This window comes from Mus caroli, unplaced genomic scaffold (assembly GCF_978045245.1).
Source record: "Mus caroli unplaced genomic scaffold, Mus_caroli_1 scaffold_13, whole genome shotgun sequence".
Lineage (NCBI taxonomy): Eukaryota > Metazoa > Chordata > Mammalia > Rodentia > Muridae > Mus > Mus caroli.
The window spans coordinates 45,220,010-45,240,060 of NW_028227268.1; the positions used below are offsets into that span (position 1 = coordinate 45,220,010).

At 44.0% G+C, this 20,051-nt stretch overlaps 1 protein-coding gene across 7 annotated transcripts in view; it reads right to left on the reverse strand.

Annotated features, from left to right (window-relative positions):
* Positions 1 to 1,046: 1,046 nt before the first annotated feature.
* Ssh2 (slingshot protein phosphatase 2) overlaps positions 1,047 to 20,051 on the reverse strand; it is a 244,798-nt gene continuing 225,793 nt past the window's right edge. For all 7 annotated transcript variants that reach the window (XM_021178063.3, XM_085829808.1, XM_029483719.2 and 4 more), the window contains 3 exons: positions 19,187 to 19,387; positions 11,087 to 11,921; positions 1,047 to 7,903 (listed from right to left, as the gene is read on the reverse strand). In XM_021178063.3, the coding sequence (XP_021033722.1) occupies positions 5,813 to 7,903; positions 11,087 to 11,921; positions 19,187 to 19,387 (3,127 nt within the window). In that variant the 3' untranslated portion in view covers positions 1,047 to 5,812. The remainder of the gene's footprint in view (positions 7,904 to 11,086; positions 11,922 to 19,186; positions 19,388 to 20,051) is intronic.

A 20,051-nucleotide genomic window follows, 5' to 3' on the forward strand; every position in this document is an offset into this window, starting at 1 on the left:
ATGTAGCCCCACTGGAGAACAGCAGTGTGCCACTCACTTGGCCGACTCAGAAAGTAGTAGGTTGGCGTTTTCTTTGAAAACATCAGAAATTTTGTTTGACAATTGGGCAACTAACAGAGCTCCCCCAGATAATACCGTATTTGGGCTGTACTGTACTGCAGTTGGGCTGTACTGTACTATATTTGGATTGTACTGTATTTGGGTTTTGTAGCTTTTGTTTTGTTTTGTTTTTTAAAGATTTATTTATTTATTATTATATGTAAGTACACTGTAGCTGTCTTCAGACACACCAGAAGAGGGAGTCAGATCTCATTACGGATGGTTGTGAGCCACCATGTGGTCGCTGGGATTTGAACTCTGGACCTTCGGAAGAGCAGTCGGGTGCTCTTACCCACTGAGCCATCTCTCCAGCCCTGTAGCTTTTGTTTTTAAGTGTTTTTTTTTAAATGTGCATTTGCATTTTGCCTGAATGCATGTGTGTGAGATGTCAGATCTTGGAGTTTTGGAGTTAGACAGTTGTGAGCTGCCATGTAGGATTTGAACGTGGGTTCTCTAGAAGAGCAGCCAGTGCTCTTAACCACTGAGCCCTCTCCCCAGCCTAGATTTCACTGTGATGAAAACTTGTTTGCTCTGTGTTAATGTCCGGTGAGGTTACTCACCCAATAAATCCAGACACTGCTAGAGCAGGTCACCGCAGATGCCCCACACCAGTCACTCTGCACCACAGCTGGCAGAAGAATTTTGCTTATTCATTCTACCATTCAGGTGACAGCTTCTGTGAGTGACTCTTTGACCAGCCAAGTTCCCAGCCTGGTCACCTGATTTGAGTTTGTCTGCAACTTTTTGTAACTCTGTTTCCTACCCCATCTTTTGTGAAAGGTAGGTTATATACATGTACATAAACAAATGCATGTACATATGTTTATATATGTTTACCTCCCCACATTAAGTTCTTCAGTGTGTGCTGGTCTGTCTGTTGTCCGGGCTGTTTTCCAACCTCCCACCTTCATCAGCACCTCCCTCTTTTGTTACACTTGAAACAGACATTTGTCTTCAAAATAAAAATTTATTCAATCTGTAACAAGAACATTGAATCTGCACATCTGCGCACAAGTTCACATTTAAAAACAGCGGAGCACATCAGTAATAATAAAAACAACTATGATACAAGTGGGACATCCCAACCACCAGGATTAAGGAAGGAGATGAGACCACTCTTTATATTCTGCTCTGAATGCCTCAAAAAGTTCCCAGAGATTCCAGGGAGCACCTGCTTTTAATAAAATGAGAGCATAGAGAAGTTTGGGATAGCCTGGACAAAGGTAACAGTCAGTGCGAGTCTTTTGGACTTGTTTGGGTTTCAAACAAGTCTTACAAACAAAGTTTAAAGGGGGGAGGGAGGGAAAGGCACCTTTGCTACGCCAAGCAAATCAATCAAATAAAACAAAACCCATCATTTCCCAGAGGGCTTACTGACTAGGACACATGTCAGTTTCTCAGCTTTCCATTTGGGGTATTTGCTCTCTGTAGACAGGATGCTGCCACCAGCATTGCTGTGAAGGCCGATGGCAGCACCAGCCCTATACCTGGGGTGGGGTGGGGCTCTTCAAGCTGGTAAGAGGTGATTCCAGTTTAGAAATCCTGTCCTAGATCTCTGGGGCACTGAGAGGAGGCTGGTTTTCTTCCTAGCAGAAGCGGGCCTAGTCACCTCTGCTTCAGGCTGGAGCAGTACAGAAGCACCTTGCAATAGCTCTTCATGGCATCAAGAGGTCCCAAAGCCCTGGGGAGAGGAGCGTGCAGCTTCCTGCTTTGGTGGCAGGCCGTTTCCTAATATAGGTGCCAGATGAGTCGAGGCAACGCATACACTTATGTCCAATACATGCTTGATCTTTTAGTTTGGAAGGGGTAACGAAGTCTATGATCTTTTAAGTTGGATTGGTGCTGAAACAACGGAATGTCACCTTGTCTACCGTTAAAAATCGAAAACCAAACAATCATACTATCCATTCACCATCACGACCATCACTAGGGAGACACACCAGCACTAAGAAATGACTGCTGGATGCGAGTGCAGGACACAGAAGGAGATCGGCTCCACACCTGACCCACTTTTCACAAGGGCTGACAATAATATGGCATTTTCTCTGGGGGAGGACTCATAGGACAACCATGGCTTCAGAGCCTGAGGCCACAGTGATGATGCATATTTTAATACTCACAAAGTAAACAAAGTATCCACAGATAGTTGTTTGGAAAAGCCAAGAAAAAATGGCTTTTCTTTAAAATGCCCTTAAAACTTTTTGCATAATGCTTAGAAAAAAACAAAAACAAAACCCCAAAAAACCCAACTCCCACAGAACATCTTTACTGAAAGAGAACCTCAGGTGCAGTCCTGTGAGCCACTGTCAGAGGCCTTCAGAGGAAACATCTGGGCTCAGGAGCAGGAGACCTTGGAGCCTGGGATGTGTTCCCAGGCTGTCCCTGGAGCTCTTGGTAGTTCTCAGAATGAGAAAGAAGGAAATAGCAGTAGAGACAAAGGTACAGAGCAGGAAAACACTAAAATGCTGAAGAGGTGGGGATGCAGGAACAGGAACAAATATGTTAAAAAGAACAAGAGGCAACTAAACTGAGATGAAGTGCTCCCTACTATACTGTGCCCACACCACCCACTGCTGCTGTTTCCAAAAACAACAAAGGGCTGGGGTCCTCTCCCTAAAGTCAGGTATAGCTCAATGTAGTCAGGCTATAGCTCCAATCCTGCCTGCTCCTGGGGCTGTTGGCCCAGGCACTGAAATGTCAGCTCTCCTGTCTAAGTGCCACATGTATGCTTATACACTTTTCCAGACCTACTGACAGGACTACTGTGGTCTTAAAAACAGTAGAGAGAGACAGAGGCATTGAGCAAGAGCACTAGTTAAGCACTAGTCAGGAGGTCAAGGTTTTTCCTGCTTAACAGTTCGTCAGAGTTAGGTCCAGGCTTTCCATGAACAGAAAAAACAGACAGACAATCTGAAATTATCAAATGCTAAAGTAAAAAGTCTTCAACAGCTTATTATGCACCCACCTTAGCCATAGGCATGACTTAGGAACAACCCAAGTGTTGGGGTTTGCAGGGCTGGCAAGACCCTTTGGCATAGCTGAATTATAGACCCTGTGTGGAAGATACCTAAGCAGGTGAGTTAAATGATAGGAAATGCAATTAAGAAGGAAGACAGCATAAGATGGTTTCTTCCATTCTTTAAATCTTGAAAACAAAACCAGGTGTTGTCATTTGTCTGTCTGCTCCCCAGTCCCCTCACTGGGCATTTTCTCAGTCTCTGCTAAGAGAGATGCAGTGAGGATATTCTACACTGGGAGATGAGAGAGCAGTGTCCATTGTTGATAATGTGTGGCATATGGATGCTACTTTTTTTGAGACAGGGTCTCACTCTCTAGCCGAAGTTAGCGTTCAGCTCATAGTGATCCTCCTGCCTCAGCCTCCCAAGTGCTGGGACTGCAGATGTGAGCCACTACACCCAGCTTTTATTATTATTTTTGGTGATGCACTCTCTCAACCTTGATGTAAACATTCCTCACCCTATCGTAACTTCTCATCCTTCCATCACACTGGTAGACAGGATTCTTTAGCAGATGGGTCCTGGAATCCACCATCTTGCCTCCCAAGCCTTCCTCACAATGAAACATATCACCTAACGAGACAACACACAAATATCCAAGATGCACAAAGATGTAACATTTAAAGAAACTACCGAAAGATAGCACAGGTATATATAACTTCTATACCACATATTTCCGAAGGTGGTCGCTAACTGCTTCCTGGCAGCAATGTCAGAACCAACCACTTTTTTTTTATGGCAAGTGGACTCCCAGCTCTGGAGCACTTGAAAATGGCTGCAGTCTACTTCTCCTGCATCCTACTACCTGCTCCCTCCAAAGTCTGCCTCTAATGATAATCTGTGTGTCTGTTTATTTCTAACTAGGGCTATGATGAATCAAAAACCTAAGTCCCTGGCTCCTACTCAGACAATCCTCAGCAATTCCGACATCAACAAAAGCAAGCAGGAAGCAAATTTGTAGACCTCTTCAGTTTTGCTGAGCTGTGTTGGTTATCTCCAGATGTTTTTTGTACTATTCTCAGAGGCATATTTGTAGTAGATAGGCCAGTGTTTAAGAGCAGCAGGCCAGCAACAAAGCAATGGTATCCTAAGTGGGATCTGTGCTCTTGGCTGAGCTGCCCCAGCCTCTCAGCCACACACGGGGAGTCTACTAGTTTGGGCAGTGAAGACACATATCTGGCTGCGCTTCAATTACTGGCAAACAGTGACCTGGGACTTCAGCCTCACACAGAAGCCAGCGTTCAGTGTGATCTCGTGGGAGTCTGCAGGGGTTTCTTAAGAGGAAGTACTGAATTTGGCAGGAGCTGGCAATGACAAGTTTTCATTTAAAACAAATAAAGATTTCTACCAGAAACTACCAGTTTATTTCTGGTGTCTCTCTCTTTTCCAGTTGCAACTCTACTCCTTAACAAGAATAAATCAAAAGACCCACAATATCAACCATGAAACATTTAAAAAGTGACATTATGTACATAAATACTGTGTATGAACTGTAGAGAAACGACAAACCTTCTAGGAAAAATTAGGGGAAAAAACTTGTGTCAAGTGTTAATAGGTTTGATGTATGTAATGTAACAAAATATAATTTGTGAAATTAAGAAAAGGGTAGGATAGGAAAACAGCAAGAGAGAAGAAATCAATTGGAAAACCACGGCCATTAAACTCAGAAGGCCCACAGAGTATTCAAGTAACAGGGTTAAAAACCCACAGTATATATTCATTTTACAAGAACACACTGACTTTGCTGTTTTTCAAGCCTGTTTCCAGGTCTTCAGTCGGGAGGCTGTGGCAGAGCCTGTCATCCGGCAGGTGGGGATCCGGCAGGCAGGCAGGGCCAGGACTCACCTGGATGGAGTCCACTGGCCCCCACAGCAACTCAGGGGCTGCATTCCCACCTTCTCTCCTAATGCATTTCTCTACAGATGACCTTGAATTTTGATTAGGGTTCCCTTTGACTTTCAGATTGTTTTCTTGGGGAAAATTATTTGCTTCGTAGGTTTCGATCAATAGGCCAATTACCACTCCTTTTTTTCTGTAATGATCGATGCCTTTTGGAATATCAGAAGAAATGGGAGTCTCAATTGCCTGGTAAAGCAAAGCAGAGCCTACAACTTCACAGACTCCAAAAGAGGGCTTGGAGGAGAAGGCTGAGAGCAGTGACTTCCCTCTGCCCTTCAGCAGATAGGTCACCTCAGGCCTGGGTGAGCATCTCCAGTTCCCAGCTTCAGTGCCACCTACCCCATCTGTTTCTTTCCCTCAACCAAGTAGGCATGTCTTTTCTCAGAGGGCAAAATGAGAAGAGACAGGTGGCAGTTGATTGAAAAACAGCAATTTGCCTTTGATAAAGGTGCTCTTTGAAAAAAATTTTGAGGTTTGAATTTTAAAAAAATAAAAAAATAATAAAATGATCTTGCCATCCAAATCAGTACACATACATACACACATACATGCATGCGTGCACGTGCGCGCGTGCGCACGCACACGCACGCACACACACACACACACACACACACACGCAAACACACACATACATACATGCACATACACACATGGAAAAACCCAAACCCTGCATGAGCCAGGAACAGTAAAATGACCAAAAATATTATAAAATTAACCAATAAAGTGCATGTTCCTTACATATTACACCACCTTTTTAACAAACATTTTCTTAGAAAATCACGTGTGTGGGCTCAGGATCACATGGTGTTATAGAAGGGGTTGGTTGTCCGTTTTTTATCATTCGCTCTTTTCAGTCTTCTAAGGGGATGAGTTCTGCCATGTTGCTGACGGGGCGCCACAGCCAGCCCTGGAGAGGGGCCTGTGTACTGCAGACCCTGTGTCTGTAGCAAAGGAAGGCCTCCTTCAGAACTAGTCAATTCTGGTCTTGCCTTGGGGAGCAAACACTGCTGACTGTAACCAAACTCTTTGGCATACTGCAGACTGGGCCTCTCCACTGGTTTGCTCTGCACAATACACTCTGATGTTTTGAGTTGCTCTACAGAATACTTGGTGGGCTGTGGGTTCTGGTGGGCACCTGTGCTTTCTGAGGGCTCATGGGCCATCAAGGCATGCATGCCTGAGTCTGTTCTGAGGAAGGGCTGAAGCAATTTGAGATGAGGGGATTCTGAGGAGACAAGCTCTCTATCTGGTAAGTAGTCTTTACAAAGGTCCAGATAACCCAACTTGGCAAGGGAAGCTGAGCGCTTCATTTGGGATGTTTTGGAAAACCCTGCCTGGAAGATCACTCGAGACTCAATTTCTTTAGCGTGCTCCTTTACCACACCATGGCTGTGGCTGAGATCTCTTATATTTTCACTACTAGAGCTATGTGGGATTCTACAGGCTTCAGGTGACGGGTCTGGTTTTTTCTGTAACACACCAACACTGTCACCAAGTTTGTTAATTAAACTTAGGTCTTCGTTAGTTAATGGGGAGGATGTGTGTGCCATTCCACTACCACTGGAGAGGAAATGCCCCCGGCTGTCCTCCCAGCTAGCCTGCTCTGAAGAGAGTTCACTGTCGGTGGCACTGCTTTGCTCTGTGCAGCCTTCCAGGTGAACCACAGAGTGGGGAAGCAAATAATCCAAGCTGAAAGACGCTCCCTGGGTACTGCAGCTGACCAAAGGTGCTGCTGTCTTGAAGGGTGTGGATGGGCAGTCCCCTTTGTCTTGAGGGCTACTTAACACAGGGTTTGGGTCAGCGGGCCTGTCACACTCAGAGGAAGAACGAGGCAGAGGTAGCACTTGGGGATGCAGAGAAACTTGACTGGGGTCTAGAGTTCTGTTCAGATTTTCATCCAGCGCACAAAACATAGTGATAGACTTCTCCATCTTCACTTTCCTCAGGCCTTGTTTCTCACCCTCTTTGCTGGGTGTCGCCTCCCCTCCTGGCTCGGTGTGACCCAGGGATGTCACTGTTGGTGTATACTCAATGATTTCTATTTTCTTGGGAAGGGGAAGAAGGATGGCCTGTGTCTCACATTCCTGGTTTGGAACCACAGTCCTCTGCTTCTGTAGGCCTCCTTCCTGCTTCTTACTTCTACTATCTGACCCTAGGCAGTCCTGAGGAGCTGGCAAGGAATGATGCCCCGGCAGCTCGCAGTCTGGCATGGTGGGATTATGCTCACAGTGGGATAGTGATCCGGCTTCGGAACCACTGCATTTCCCTTTACCCTTGCTCGGCTCGGCTTCTTTGAGGAGAAATGAATGTTCTGGGGTAGTTTCATCACTGCTCCATTTTGGCACTAAGTCTGCCACAGAAGAATCATTCTTAGAGTTTTTGCGATTGGATAATGTGGGGCCTGCAGAGGCTGTACCATGGTTCTCTTGCTCTTGTCGCAAGCGCTCTTCAAACTCCAGGGTGGCTCGCCTCACAGACCCAGGGCACCACTTAGCACCAGAGTGCATCCCTGGGCCCCAGTCATGTTCCCCCTCAACTGGTTCTTCTTCTTCCAAGTCTGCTGTGGATGAGTGTGTGGTCAGACAGCCTTCCTCCGGGGCACACTTCCCTGAGTCTCTAGCTAGTTCTGGCTGGACACTACAGAAACTCCCATCCTGCTCCCAATGTCCAGGTTTGTTCTCAGGGGCTGGCACCCTCTCCAGGGGCAGCTCGTGAATGGTGCTCTTCTTTGGTGTGTGGCATGGGTTAGAGAGGATGTCTCCTTTCACCTGAACCTGCCCAACTCCTTGACTGATGGACTCAATTTCAGTCACAATTTCTTTGACTGAAATTGCATTTTCTGAGTGAGATTGCATGATGATGTCTGGGCTGACAAGTTCAGTGATTGCCTATGAAGAGAAAATAGTGAGATAGTTATGGCAAATTGTGGCCTCACTGAAAGTGCTAGTATTTCACTTAGTAACCCTGTAATCAGAGAGAACCTGTCTATGAGAACATAAGTTACGGTGCCAAGTGCATAGGTTCACTGTACTGTCAGACTACAGGAATAAAACAGGATCCATCAAGGCAGGAGGCAGAAAATGCATTATAAGGTATACCACTGTTTACTAAATTTTGTTCTGTTTATTAAAGCAAGATTTTAATTTAGGACTTTGTTTTAAAATCTGCAAATAGCTATAGGAACTTTTATAACCCATATTTTCATAGTACCACTAGCATCCAGGACTTAGACCATAAGGAAATAAGTGAAACCTTTTCCTAGCTGGCTTATTAACTTCTAATGTGACAGTAACTTACCCAGGTGGTGACAGTTCTTTCAAATGCTTGGTGGTCAGTATAAGACAGGGTAAGATGGATATGTCTGCCATCTGATGTACAATCTGAAGATTTACTGCTATTTTCTCTCTTAATAGCTTTCAACACATCACCCTCATCACTGTTCCTCCTGGATGGGAGAATGTGCTTTGTATCTGACCTCACAATCTCTAAATTTCTTTCTTCTTCTCTTTCTGTCTTTCTCTTTTTCTTTCTAGATTTTTAAGTCTTATGTGTAGTGTATGCATGTTTGCCTCATGGATCTATGTGCACCATATGCATGCTTAGTGCTCTCCTAGTTGGAGAATGCATCTGATCCTGGAAATAGAATTATGAATAGTTATGAGCTACCACATAGGTGCTAGCAATCAAACCCAGGTCTTCTGCAAGAACAGGTACTTTAAACTGATAAGCCATCACTCTAGCCCCTTCCTTCCTTCCTTCCTTCCTTCCTTCCTTCCTTCCTTCCTTCCTTCCTTCCTTCCTTTCTCACCTCCTCTCCTCAGGGTTTCTCTGTGTAGCCCTAGCTATCCTGGAACTCACTCTGTAGATCAGGCTCTGCCTCCTGAGTCCTGGGATTAAAGACGTCTGCCACCACTGCTGGCTCCAGCCCTTCCTTTTCTTTTCTGAGACAGGAGAACACATTACATAGACTAAGTCTTGAACTCAGAGATCTGCCTGTCTTTGCCTCTTTAGTACTGAGATTAAAAGCATGTACCCCACACCTGGCAATAATCTCTAAATTTCATGCGGCTCCTTCTGGGAAAGGTAGATTCTCAAGGGAATCCCTCTACTTCTTTACAAGGTAGATATTTTACTCCTGTCCAAGGCAATAATTCCCATGGATTTAAGACAAGACTCTCCCAACCCCCGCTTCCCCTGCAAATCAGGTCCCACTGCAAAAAAGAAAAAAAAAAAAGAAAAATTTAACTTCAAAATCTATACATGGTCCTTTTAAAAGTCAGTATGACTGTCAGTCTCTTTTGTTAACATTTAAGAATTGTGCTGGTCTTGATCCTTTAGAAGAGTCTTAGTTGGTATAAACTAACAAGGTCAGTCTTGCCTTTGGGGAGAATCTGCCAGGACCTCACGCAGAGGTGATCTTGGCAGAACTGGTGAGCCTGGTATGTGCACGGGCCATGGAAGGAGTACTCGTATGACCAAGGACTCAGTAGGAAGGCTATTTCTGTCAATGCCACCACACTGACTGGTTCATAAAGAGAGCTCAAATGTTCTGACTTCCCATAGAAATACAACAAACACAATAGAAGTAGTATTTTTGGAGAAGAAATAGCAGATGAAGGCAAAGTAGGAGGAAAAGACCAGATCTCAGGTATGTAACCAAGGCTGGTGATAAAGCTCAGTTGGCAAAGTGCTTGTCTGCTATGCACAGGACCCTGAGCTAAATCCCTAGTACTGCAAAATAAATGCATAATGAGGTCCATTAAGATCATTAAGGCAAGTTTTGTATGTTAGAGTAAACTTGAGACTTTGTTGAGACTTTGTCTTAAAACAGACAGACAGACAGACGAAACAAAGCAACTTTTTTTTTTTAAACCATCTATGGCATTTCCTCTTTCTTCTGAAATAGTTTATAAGAAATCATTCATCACCAGGCATGGTGGCACATGCCTTAAATCCCAGCACTTGGGTGGCAGAGGTAGGTAGATCTTCTGAGTTCTAGGCCAGTCTCGTACCACTGAGTGAATTGCAGGAAGGCCAAGGCTACACAGAGAAACTTTTCTTGAAAAACAAAACAAAACAAAACATATGCCACTTGGGAATCTTAGGATTCTGGCTGCTCCCAAATTTATCCTCCCAAATTACCGTTTGCTTTTTGAGCTCCATAGGACTGGAGATAAAGTCTCTGGTCAGCATCACTGAGCTCAGCACAGACATCTTGCTACTCCAGCAACTATTTACACGTGTCTAGCTTGTGAACTTTCGGAGACAAAATGTTTCCCAAATAAACCCATCTTCTCAGATGCCACTTCACTCAGGTGGCACTGTGGCACCTCATCACTGCTCAGCTTTGACCTGAGCCCCAGGGTCCACAGAACTGCCTTTGGCTAGTTCTCTTCTGGCATCATCTCCTTTCAGAAAAGCTTCCAACAGGGGATGGAGAGATGGCTCAGAGGCTAAGGGCACGTGCTGCTTTTGCAGACAACCTGAGTTTGATTCCCAGCACCTACATAGTGGCTCACAACCATCTACAATTCCAGGGAAACTGAAGCCCTCTCCTGACTTGTGTGGGCACCAGGCACACATGTGGTGCACATTTATACATGCAGACAAAATATTATAATGCACATAAAATAAATCTAAAGTGACATCAAAGCCTAAAAAGATAAAATCCTTAAAAAAGCGCCCCATTTTAAAGGAAGGTCTTAGCTGGATTGTTTTCCTATTTACTAGGGAAATCTTTACTAACATCAAGAGTGAATCAAAGGGCTGAAGAAAAGGCTCAGTGGTTAAGAGCATGTACAGAGGACGAGAGCTCAGTCCGCAGCACCTATGGTAGGCAGCTCACAAGCCCCTGCAACTCAAGCTCTCTGGGCATCTTTGCTCATGTAAACTGCCAGCTCACACACATATTAATGAAATAAAGGTTAGGGCGGGGGTAAAGCTCAGTGGTGTAGCCTGGCTTAGCATGGGTGACCCCCTACCCAGCCTCCCAAAGACATTAACACAGCAAAGTCTCCAATAGTTTCTTCGGTGAGAATTTCATTAAATAGAAAACCATAAAGCAGTTTTACCTTCGACTGGTCCTCATCCACAGAAGACTCTTCAGAGGCATGGGGCGTATTACTCAAAGAGCTGCTTCTCTGGTCATCAGCTGCCATTTCTGAAGGTGCCACTTCTATCACTGACAAACGACAACCCTCACTCCTTCCTCCACCTAATTCTTCTATCCTTGAGTGAGAAAAAGACCGAGACCGGGTTTCTTGAGAAAGCTCTACAAATTTCTCTAGGGCACTAAAAAAGTCAATACGATCTGTACTAAAATCCGAGATGGCAGCTTGGCAACTAGCTTGGGGGCTTGGTGACTCCAGATCAGGTGACATGGGGAGGTCTTTCAGTCGCGATGTCAACTCTTCCATTGGCAGTAGGTGGACATTCATGTCTGCTTTCAGGGCGTCTGTCTCCAAGTCTTCCACAGCTAAGTCTGGGAACTTGTTGGCAATGTCTGGGGCCTGTCCAGGTTGGAGTAAGGCTTTAGATGCATGGCAGTTGTCAAGAGGGAATTTTGATTCACTGAGACAACACCCTGATGAGCATCCATTGATGTCATTTAAATTTAATTCATCTTCAATCTGTCCAGCACGAAACTCTTGTGAAGAAAACTCCAAGCAGATGACTCTTTCTTTGGTGTGCAGTCCTTTCTGATTTGCATCTTGTGGGACCACATGTTCCATAAAGACGGTAGGCATGGCTGCAAGGTTCTCCACAGTCTTCACCTCAGCGATCTGGTCTGCTGACGTGGTCATCTCCTTCTTGTTGAGCTCGAGCCCAGGTTTACAGATGGGTTCGTGGTGGTCTGAAAGGTCACTATCTGAATGAGATCTCCAGAGTTTGTTATGCCGCTGTTTGCTGTGAACAACACAAACAGGTTTGTGAAAACAGTCAGCATCTTTCCTGGGGAAACCACACCCAGAGAAACCTTATCTCCTGCAAATCCTTGCTCCTATTCACTGGACCAAGACAAAAGAACACTGCAAAAGACGCACAACTCATGTGAACAAAACCCAAAGCAAACAGCAATAATGGCTAAGATCTGAATTGTTTCAAGACAGACCTTCACTAGAGTCCCGGCTGACTTGGATGAAACTCCTGCCATCTCATGGGTAGACCAGTCTGCCTCAAACTCGTAGATATTTCTCTGTCTCTGCCTCTAGAGTGTTGTGATCTGACTTTTTTCTGTAATCAGACTAATGGTACCTGAAATTGTTGTTAACAGTCACTATTGATAATCAAGTTCTCTCATGGCATGGGTAAGTGTGACCTGTTGACTTCAATCTTTTTAATGTCTTTTACTGTGTTAATATCCAACAAGTGGAGATATGAGGACAACTTGAAATAGTTGGTTCTCTCACTCCATCACCTGAGTTCTAGGGAATCTATCTCAAGTTGTCAGGCATAGTGGCAAGCACCTTCCCTGATGGGCTATCTCACTGGCCCTGTCAAGTGTAGAAATAGTTCTCCAAATTTAATCTTTAAATAATCAGTTCTTCCTGTTAGAAGTTTTCTTGAGGAAATATTTTAAGGGTATATGGTTTTTACACACACACACACACACACACACACGACTGGGGTTCAGTTCCTAGTAACCACATAGTGGCTCAAAACCATCTTTAACTCCAGCTCCAGGAGATCTGATATCCTTTTCTAGCCTCTAAAGGCACATGGGTACCAAACATACATTCAGGCAAAACATCATACACATAAAATAAGATAAATAAATCTGCTCCTCTCAAGTCACAGGGATCTATGTAGAAGAGTAGGCAGAAAGATTATAAAAGCTAGAGGTGAGGGAATGACTTGAAGAAACAACATCTTCCAGACATGACAGGGCTGCCTCACATACAAACTCAGACTGTGATAGCACACACAGACCTGCATAAGTTCAGATAAAACCTCTCAGCACAGAGAAAGGGACACAAATTCTTATTCCTAACCAAGAAGCTATTTGCAATAGGCATTTGCTGGGAAAGGGGAAATCAGTTTTCTCCACTAGGGTGGCACTGGATATGTCATCAACTATGCTCTAGAGCAGCTTCAACATGGGTACTGTGGCTTTGGGGTGCTATTTGTCTTACTGGTTTTTATTTGTTTTGACCTATGCCATCTTTTTTTTTTAAAGAGGGAAAGAAAGGTAGGAAGGTGGAAGAAGATTTGGGAGTTGGGGGAGGGAAAGGAATACAATCAAAATTTACACAGTTTTTTTAAAAAAATTAAAATATCTAAAATCTTAAAAAAAATGTTTAACAATTTAACCAGAAATAAAACAAAACAACCCCCCAACCTAAAGAACATATAAATTACTCAAAAAGAAATAATCTTTTGGAGGTTTATTATTGGAATACGAGCTTATGTATTAGCTTTTGTTGTTGGGCAGATGTGGGGGGATGGTGATCAGGATCCTTCTTATTTTTATTTCTGAGGATGACCATAGAGGTCAGAAGAGGAGTCAGATATCTAGAAGCTACACCAGTATGGGTGCTGGATACCGAAGTGGGTTGTTGAGCCTTCTATCCAGCTCCACCGTCTTTTGTATGTGTATGAAACAGGATCTATGTGGCCTTTGCTGACCTGGAGCTCACTATGTAGAACTGGCTAGTCTTGAATTCACAGAGCTCCACCTGCCTCTGCCTCCTGAGCGCTGGGGTTAAAGGCGTGTACCACCATGTCTGGCTAAGGTGATCATTAAGTTAGAAAGTAAAGGAGGCCTAGTAAATGTGGATTGAATATGCTGTTATAGAATGAAGAGGATGAGTATAGAGGACAAGCCTTTCCCGAAAGATCTTAGAACTTGAGACAACACTTAGGAAAATGTGGGCCAAAGAGGGCTCTTTATCAACCCCAGAGATCACTACATAGTCATTCTTTGGTTATTTCATGAAGTGCAGTCTGAGATGGGGACAAGTTTACTTCAAACTACACGCTTATAGGAAACACAATTCTCAAAAACCCAGCCAAAATATCTCAGCTGCCTGTACGGTTGGTCAGGATCACCTGCCCAGGGATTAGATCCTAAATATGGTGCTTGACAGTCCCCATGATTTAATAGCAGACAAAGAGTTACCTAACTTCTGGGTGGAAGGGGAGACTCGGCTTCAAACAACTTGCCCTTGGCTTGGGGCCACATGTGGGTTCTGCTGAGTCATGTGCCTACACTGATGTGACCCTGTTTCTTCTCAGCTCTACACCTGCTCTCAGCTCCCTCTGCCGCCTGCTGCTTGGGTGGGACGCTCGACTCAGGCCTTCACAGCAGAGGGTGCTTTCCGTCAGAGGGAACAGGTCAAATCTGTTTATGAAGACAAGCTATAATCAGCTGGCTGGGTGTACAGTAGAGCTTTACCCTTTTCAAGCTGCATGACCTCCAGCCACCCCTAGGAGGAGACAACATAACACACATCACACATCTCAAGTAAGGGAGAGGCAAGCTGACTGCTTTGAGAAAGCATGGACTAAACTATATTATTACCAACCAAGGCCAGCATGCTTCCTGTGTTAGCTTCTTTTCTTAGTTCTGGAGGCCTTTGTTTCCAGGCCTAAATACCACCTGTGCTTTCTGATTTCCACACTGTCACTCATTGTGGGGTTGTGCAAATGGGTCTTCTCATTCAGCACCATAAGAGAATTCCTGTGATGATATGACTGAGGAGACAGCTTGGAGGGTAGCTGTTCTCAGCCATTCTTCAGTATAAAACAGCAGCTGATATTATTAGCCAACAATGAGAAGTTTCCATAATCTCAAGAATTCCCCAAAGTATAGTTTTTTGTTTTTGTTTTTTTAAATGCTTGCAAATTGCTTATCAGTCAGGGCTGGGGAGACAGCTCCGTGGTTAGGAATGATTGCTCTTGCAGGGGACTTAGGTTCAATTCTTAGCACCCACATGGTGATTCACAACCATCCATAACATCCAGAGAATCATGCCCTCTTCTGACCTCCATGGTACCAATCATGCATGTGGTGCACACACATACACATAGGCAAAACACTCATACATAAAAGGAATAAAGATAGTACACTGAAATATCACCAGTCACGAGGAGATATGAGATGGGAGCTATGCTAGTGAGTGTAAACAGTGATGAGCTAACATCACAGCCTGCTGCTCAGCAGGGACTTCCTTCTCTTCTTGGGGGTTGATGATCATCAGAAAATACTCCTTTGAGCCTTGGGAATACAACTGACACCTACTTATAAGAGAGTAAGAGAAAGAAAATCTAATCCAAAGACTGGCCTGAGGCAGAGTGGTAGGCACACTAACACAGTCCAGAGACCACCATCACTGCTACAGCACTACACCTTCATGTGCTCCCTGCTGACCTGGAACCTCCTCCCTCCTGAGCTCTGTGCTGATCATAAGTCCCTTCCTCTCCCTTAAAATGTTATTGCAGGTGGTTTTAAAGAATTAATTAATTTTAAGATTGAATCTTACTACACAGCCCAGGCTATCATGCAACTCACTATATGAAGAGCAAGCTGGCCTTGAATTTACAGAGATCTGCCTGCCTCTCTCTGCTGAGATTAGGGGCATGCCCACCACACCCGACCGTAAAACATTATTTTGGCTAAAATGTTTTCAAACTCCATCACTGTATGTAAATGTATTTTCATAAAGTGAAATAAATATTTCACAATTAGTTTGTCTATATGGTTGACAAATAGTCTTAGCTACTATAAACATTGCCAGGGACATTCTTTTGGCTGCTAAGACTTCAGTCTCTCAGAGGTGTCATGCAATAGAGTGTAATATATGGGTCAGGGGGCATTTGTGCATCACTGGTTTGCTGGGAACACTAGATTGCTTTTCAGTGGGGCTCTGCCTGGTGTATTCTAATGCTTTGACATTGACAGTACTCGGCACACAACACTAGATCATATCTATTATTTTAAACTGGTAATTTCTAATCCAGCTGACCCCCACACCTCCTATTCTAGGCAGGCAAGTAAATAAACAAGCTGCCAAAAAGGAACTTCAGAGTTGGCGTATGGCCTAGATGATGCAACCATGCCTCAGATCTCCCCTCCTTCGAGTGGCCCCTGACCTGAATTTGGAATCATGTAAACACAGGCACACATATGACTAGGCTACTCTGGGAAACAGTTTAGTTTTCTTATTTATTAGATGATCAGGAAAAAAAAACGTAACTGATAAGATATATACGACATTCTATTCTCTTCCTTCTGCTTTCTTGCTACATGTTAGGTAATAGCATCAACTCTTTAAGAAATGTATACAGAAGAAACTACTGCTAGAAGTGTAGGGCTAGGAGACTGAGGTTGGTCGTGGTTACCTTCTAGGGGACTAGGAAAGCAGTGTTGGCACTTCCGTGAGTTGTGCATGGTCCTGGATATTTTCAATTATTTAGCCAGAAAGCTATTTTAAAAAATCCTTTTAAGCCACAACTAGGCTTGGCTGTCATGGGACCAGAAATCCATGTCCTTTCATTTCAGGCTCCTTGCTCTGGGCTGACAGCTATGTCTAACTAGACTGCTCTCCACCAGAAAACCAGGATAAGAATCGAGCCCTGCTATCTCTGGCCCTCATAACCAAAGTGGGCATGTCTGAGGACATGACACACAAATTCTCTCTAGCTTTCCTCCCTAGCTTTCCTCCTGCCCCCTTTACACTGGAACCTAACACCACAGACACATGGTTCAGCTTGCAAATGGTCTGCTTGAAATTTGAACCTGTCTGATAGAGCATAAATCTGGCAGATGCTTGTGGTAGCAGGAAGAGCTTTATAATTCGCTCTTCTTGCTACCACCCCACAACTATTAAAACAGAAAAAAAGTACAACATGAAAAATACCAACAGTTTAATTATACCATCCTTTTTAGGTCTTTAAGAGGAAGAGTAAACCAGCCTTTGCTAAGCTACCAATGATATTTTGAGAAATGTAAGAAGGTCTTTGCATTTCTGACATATGGCTGGGGCCCTCATGCTCTCACTACGACTGTAATCAACTGAGATGTTACTATAGAAACAGGTTACTCAGAGGTCACTGCACCAAGAAGCTTCCTCCAACAGACAACAGCTGGCACAGCCAGCCGAGTACCCAGTGCTGCTCTGCGGAACTACAGTTAGAGGATGCTGGGATCACAACTCTTACTCTCTGAGAGCCACCATGTGTTTCCTATGATGTGAAAACAAGATCCAGAAAAAAATACTATTAAGGGACAACCAAACTTTGGAAGTTGTCTCTGTCTAACTGCCTTTCAGGGAGTTCCCCCTTCCTCTGTAGACCACTCCACATAGGTGACAGTGAAATGGAGGGACAGTGAGGCTTAGTTGGATTTGGTTCTAGAACATTCTTTATGAGCAGTCCTGGCAGTCAAAAGTGGCCTAAATGATATCCCTAACCTGGACATCACAACACAAGAGATTCCAGAGACACTTCTCATGCCATTTTCTGGGGAGTCGGTATGACTGTGATGGTTGGAGGCAGGTTGATGTCAGTGGAGAAGGAAAAAAAGAACAAATATGAATGTATGCTTTTTTGGTAATCATGGAGAGAAGAAATGATGAGAAACAACCCTTAACACATAGTGGTATATATATAAAGAATGACTTAAATGCTTGGAAGATGAGGCAGGAGGCTTAGGTGCTTTGGCTACATAGTAGGTTCAAGGCTAGCTTAGGGTATGTGATAGCCTGTCTTTAAAAAACCAAAATGTGTTATTTTATGAAAAAAAAAAAAACCCAAAACGAAACAGTAAACATAGACCTACCTACCTACAGACAGGGTCTCTCTATGTAGTCCTTTCTGTCCTAGAGTTTGATATGTATACCAGGCTGGCCTTGACCCTACAGAGAACTGCATGTATCCAAGTGCTGGAGTTAAAGGCACTGCACCGCCTCTCTCAACTGCATATTGATGTTTTAATTTTACAGATGGGGGTCAGGTGGGGACTAGAAACACCAAGTAACTTCTGAAGGCTGCAGGATACGGGTGAACTAGGAACAGAAACCAGATCTAGGCTCAGTGGTTAAGAGCACTCACTGCTCTTCTAGAGGTCCTGAGTTCAAATCCCAGCAACCACATGGTGGCTCACAACTATCTGTAACAAGACCTGATTCCCTCTCTGGTGTCTGAAGACAGCTACAGTGTACTTACATATAATAAATAAAATAAATCTTAAAAAAAAAAAAAAAGAAACCAGATCTAATGATGCAAATTCTGTGTTTTTTCCTGTCTGGAGTTTGCCCTCCCTTTATGAATCAGGCTCAGGAAGTCGGGATGGAACAGAAAAGGAAAGGAAAAGGAAAGAGGAAGTGTGATTTTCTGGTTTATGCTGCCCTTCATAAACTCATTTAAATTTTTTTCCTGAGATTCCTTTAACATCTAAGAAAAACCACGTATTGGGGGAGGTAGACTAGGGAAGGGAAATCAACCCAACAGCTTGCAGTAGCCTGGGGCTCCAGAGTAAATACTGAAGTTGGCAGGACACGTAGCGTCCTTCCTCTCAGGAGGTCACATGAGGACATTGCCTAACATCCGTTATGTGTGTGTCTGGGAACATGTAATATTTATGCTCTCCTCAAATGCCTAGGTACCTTTTCCTTGTGCCAAAAAGAACCTCCGTGCCCTATCCTCTGATTTAATGTGAAAGTATCATCAGATTTGGTGCTAGAGACCTGGAACTTCTGTGAAACAGAGGACTGAGTATTTTCCCAGCTTCTCAAGACAGAGGCTCAGATGAAATCATTCCAAAAGCTGAGTAAATGGGAGGGGCTGTTAGTGGAAACCATAATGCTATGCTGTGGTCACATTTTCACAATTCTTTGGGGCTGGAGGGTGGCCCCTCTGCGTGGATAGGCTGGAAGGCTATTTAACATTTTGTTCTGTGGAAACATAGCCCAGATTTGAGAGTCAAGATCAAGTCATGAGACTTGCTGGAGTCAAACCCTGGCACCAGCTGCAACTGCTTTTAGACAGCTGTGCTATTACTCTAAAAACACAGCTTAGAACTGTTCACAGGGAAGCAAACCAAGTCTATCAAGCCAGAGGATTTCAGCCTGTGACAGCTCAAGTCATTTACCATATGATGCAAGAGTAGCTGAAGGAGATGTTAACTCCGAAAGGTAATGGATGAGAGGCAAAGAAAGCCACTCCCAACCCACCTGGCCAGCAAGATCCCTTGGTATTCTTCCAGTTGTCTCATGAAGCTGGGGTTAGGCTTGGTCACTGTTCGTCTTTCCTTCACATAGTCATAGGCTCGATCCAGATTCCATCCATACTCCTTCATTGCATAGGCAATCACAGTGGAGGCTGAGCGACTCACCCCCATTTTGCAGTGCACAAGACATTTAGATCCATGTTTCCTAGTTGGGAAAGTGAATTGAAAAAGGATGCTGATAGTACAGTGTAAGGGCTGGGGTTCAGGTTCCTGTATTGCCCTCCCATTCTTTTTTTTTTTCTTTTTTTCTTTTGCTATGCAATGTTCTCATCTTAGTACATCCATGTGCCTCTATGATCAAATATGAGGATTAAGTAGGCAGCTTTTTCTTTTTTTTTTTTTTTTTTTTTTTTGGTTTTCTCTGTATAGCCCTGGCTGTCCTGGAACTCACTCTGTAGACCAGGCTGGCCTCGAACTCAGAAATCCGCCTGCCTCTGCCTCCCGAGTGCTGGGATTAAAGGCATGCGCCACCACGCCCGGCTAAGTAGGCAGCTTTAACTGTACTCTTAAATAATATTTGTCTGTCTGTTTTTTGAGACAAGATTAATCTTAGTAGCCCTGGCTGTCCTGGAATGAACAAACCCTGTAGACCAGACTGGCCTTGAACTCATACATTCACCTGCCTCTTCCTCCCCAGTGCTGGGATTAAAGGTGTGGCGCCACCACTGCTGAACTCTCTTTTTTTTCACTTTTAATATTAAGCCTATTAATCCACTCAGTAAAGATTTATCAAGTATTTACCATATAGAAGTTAATGTACTAGGTGCTAGACACAAACTTAGTTAACACACAATTTCTATACTAAAGGG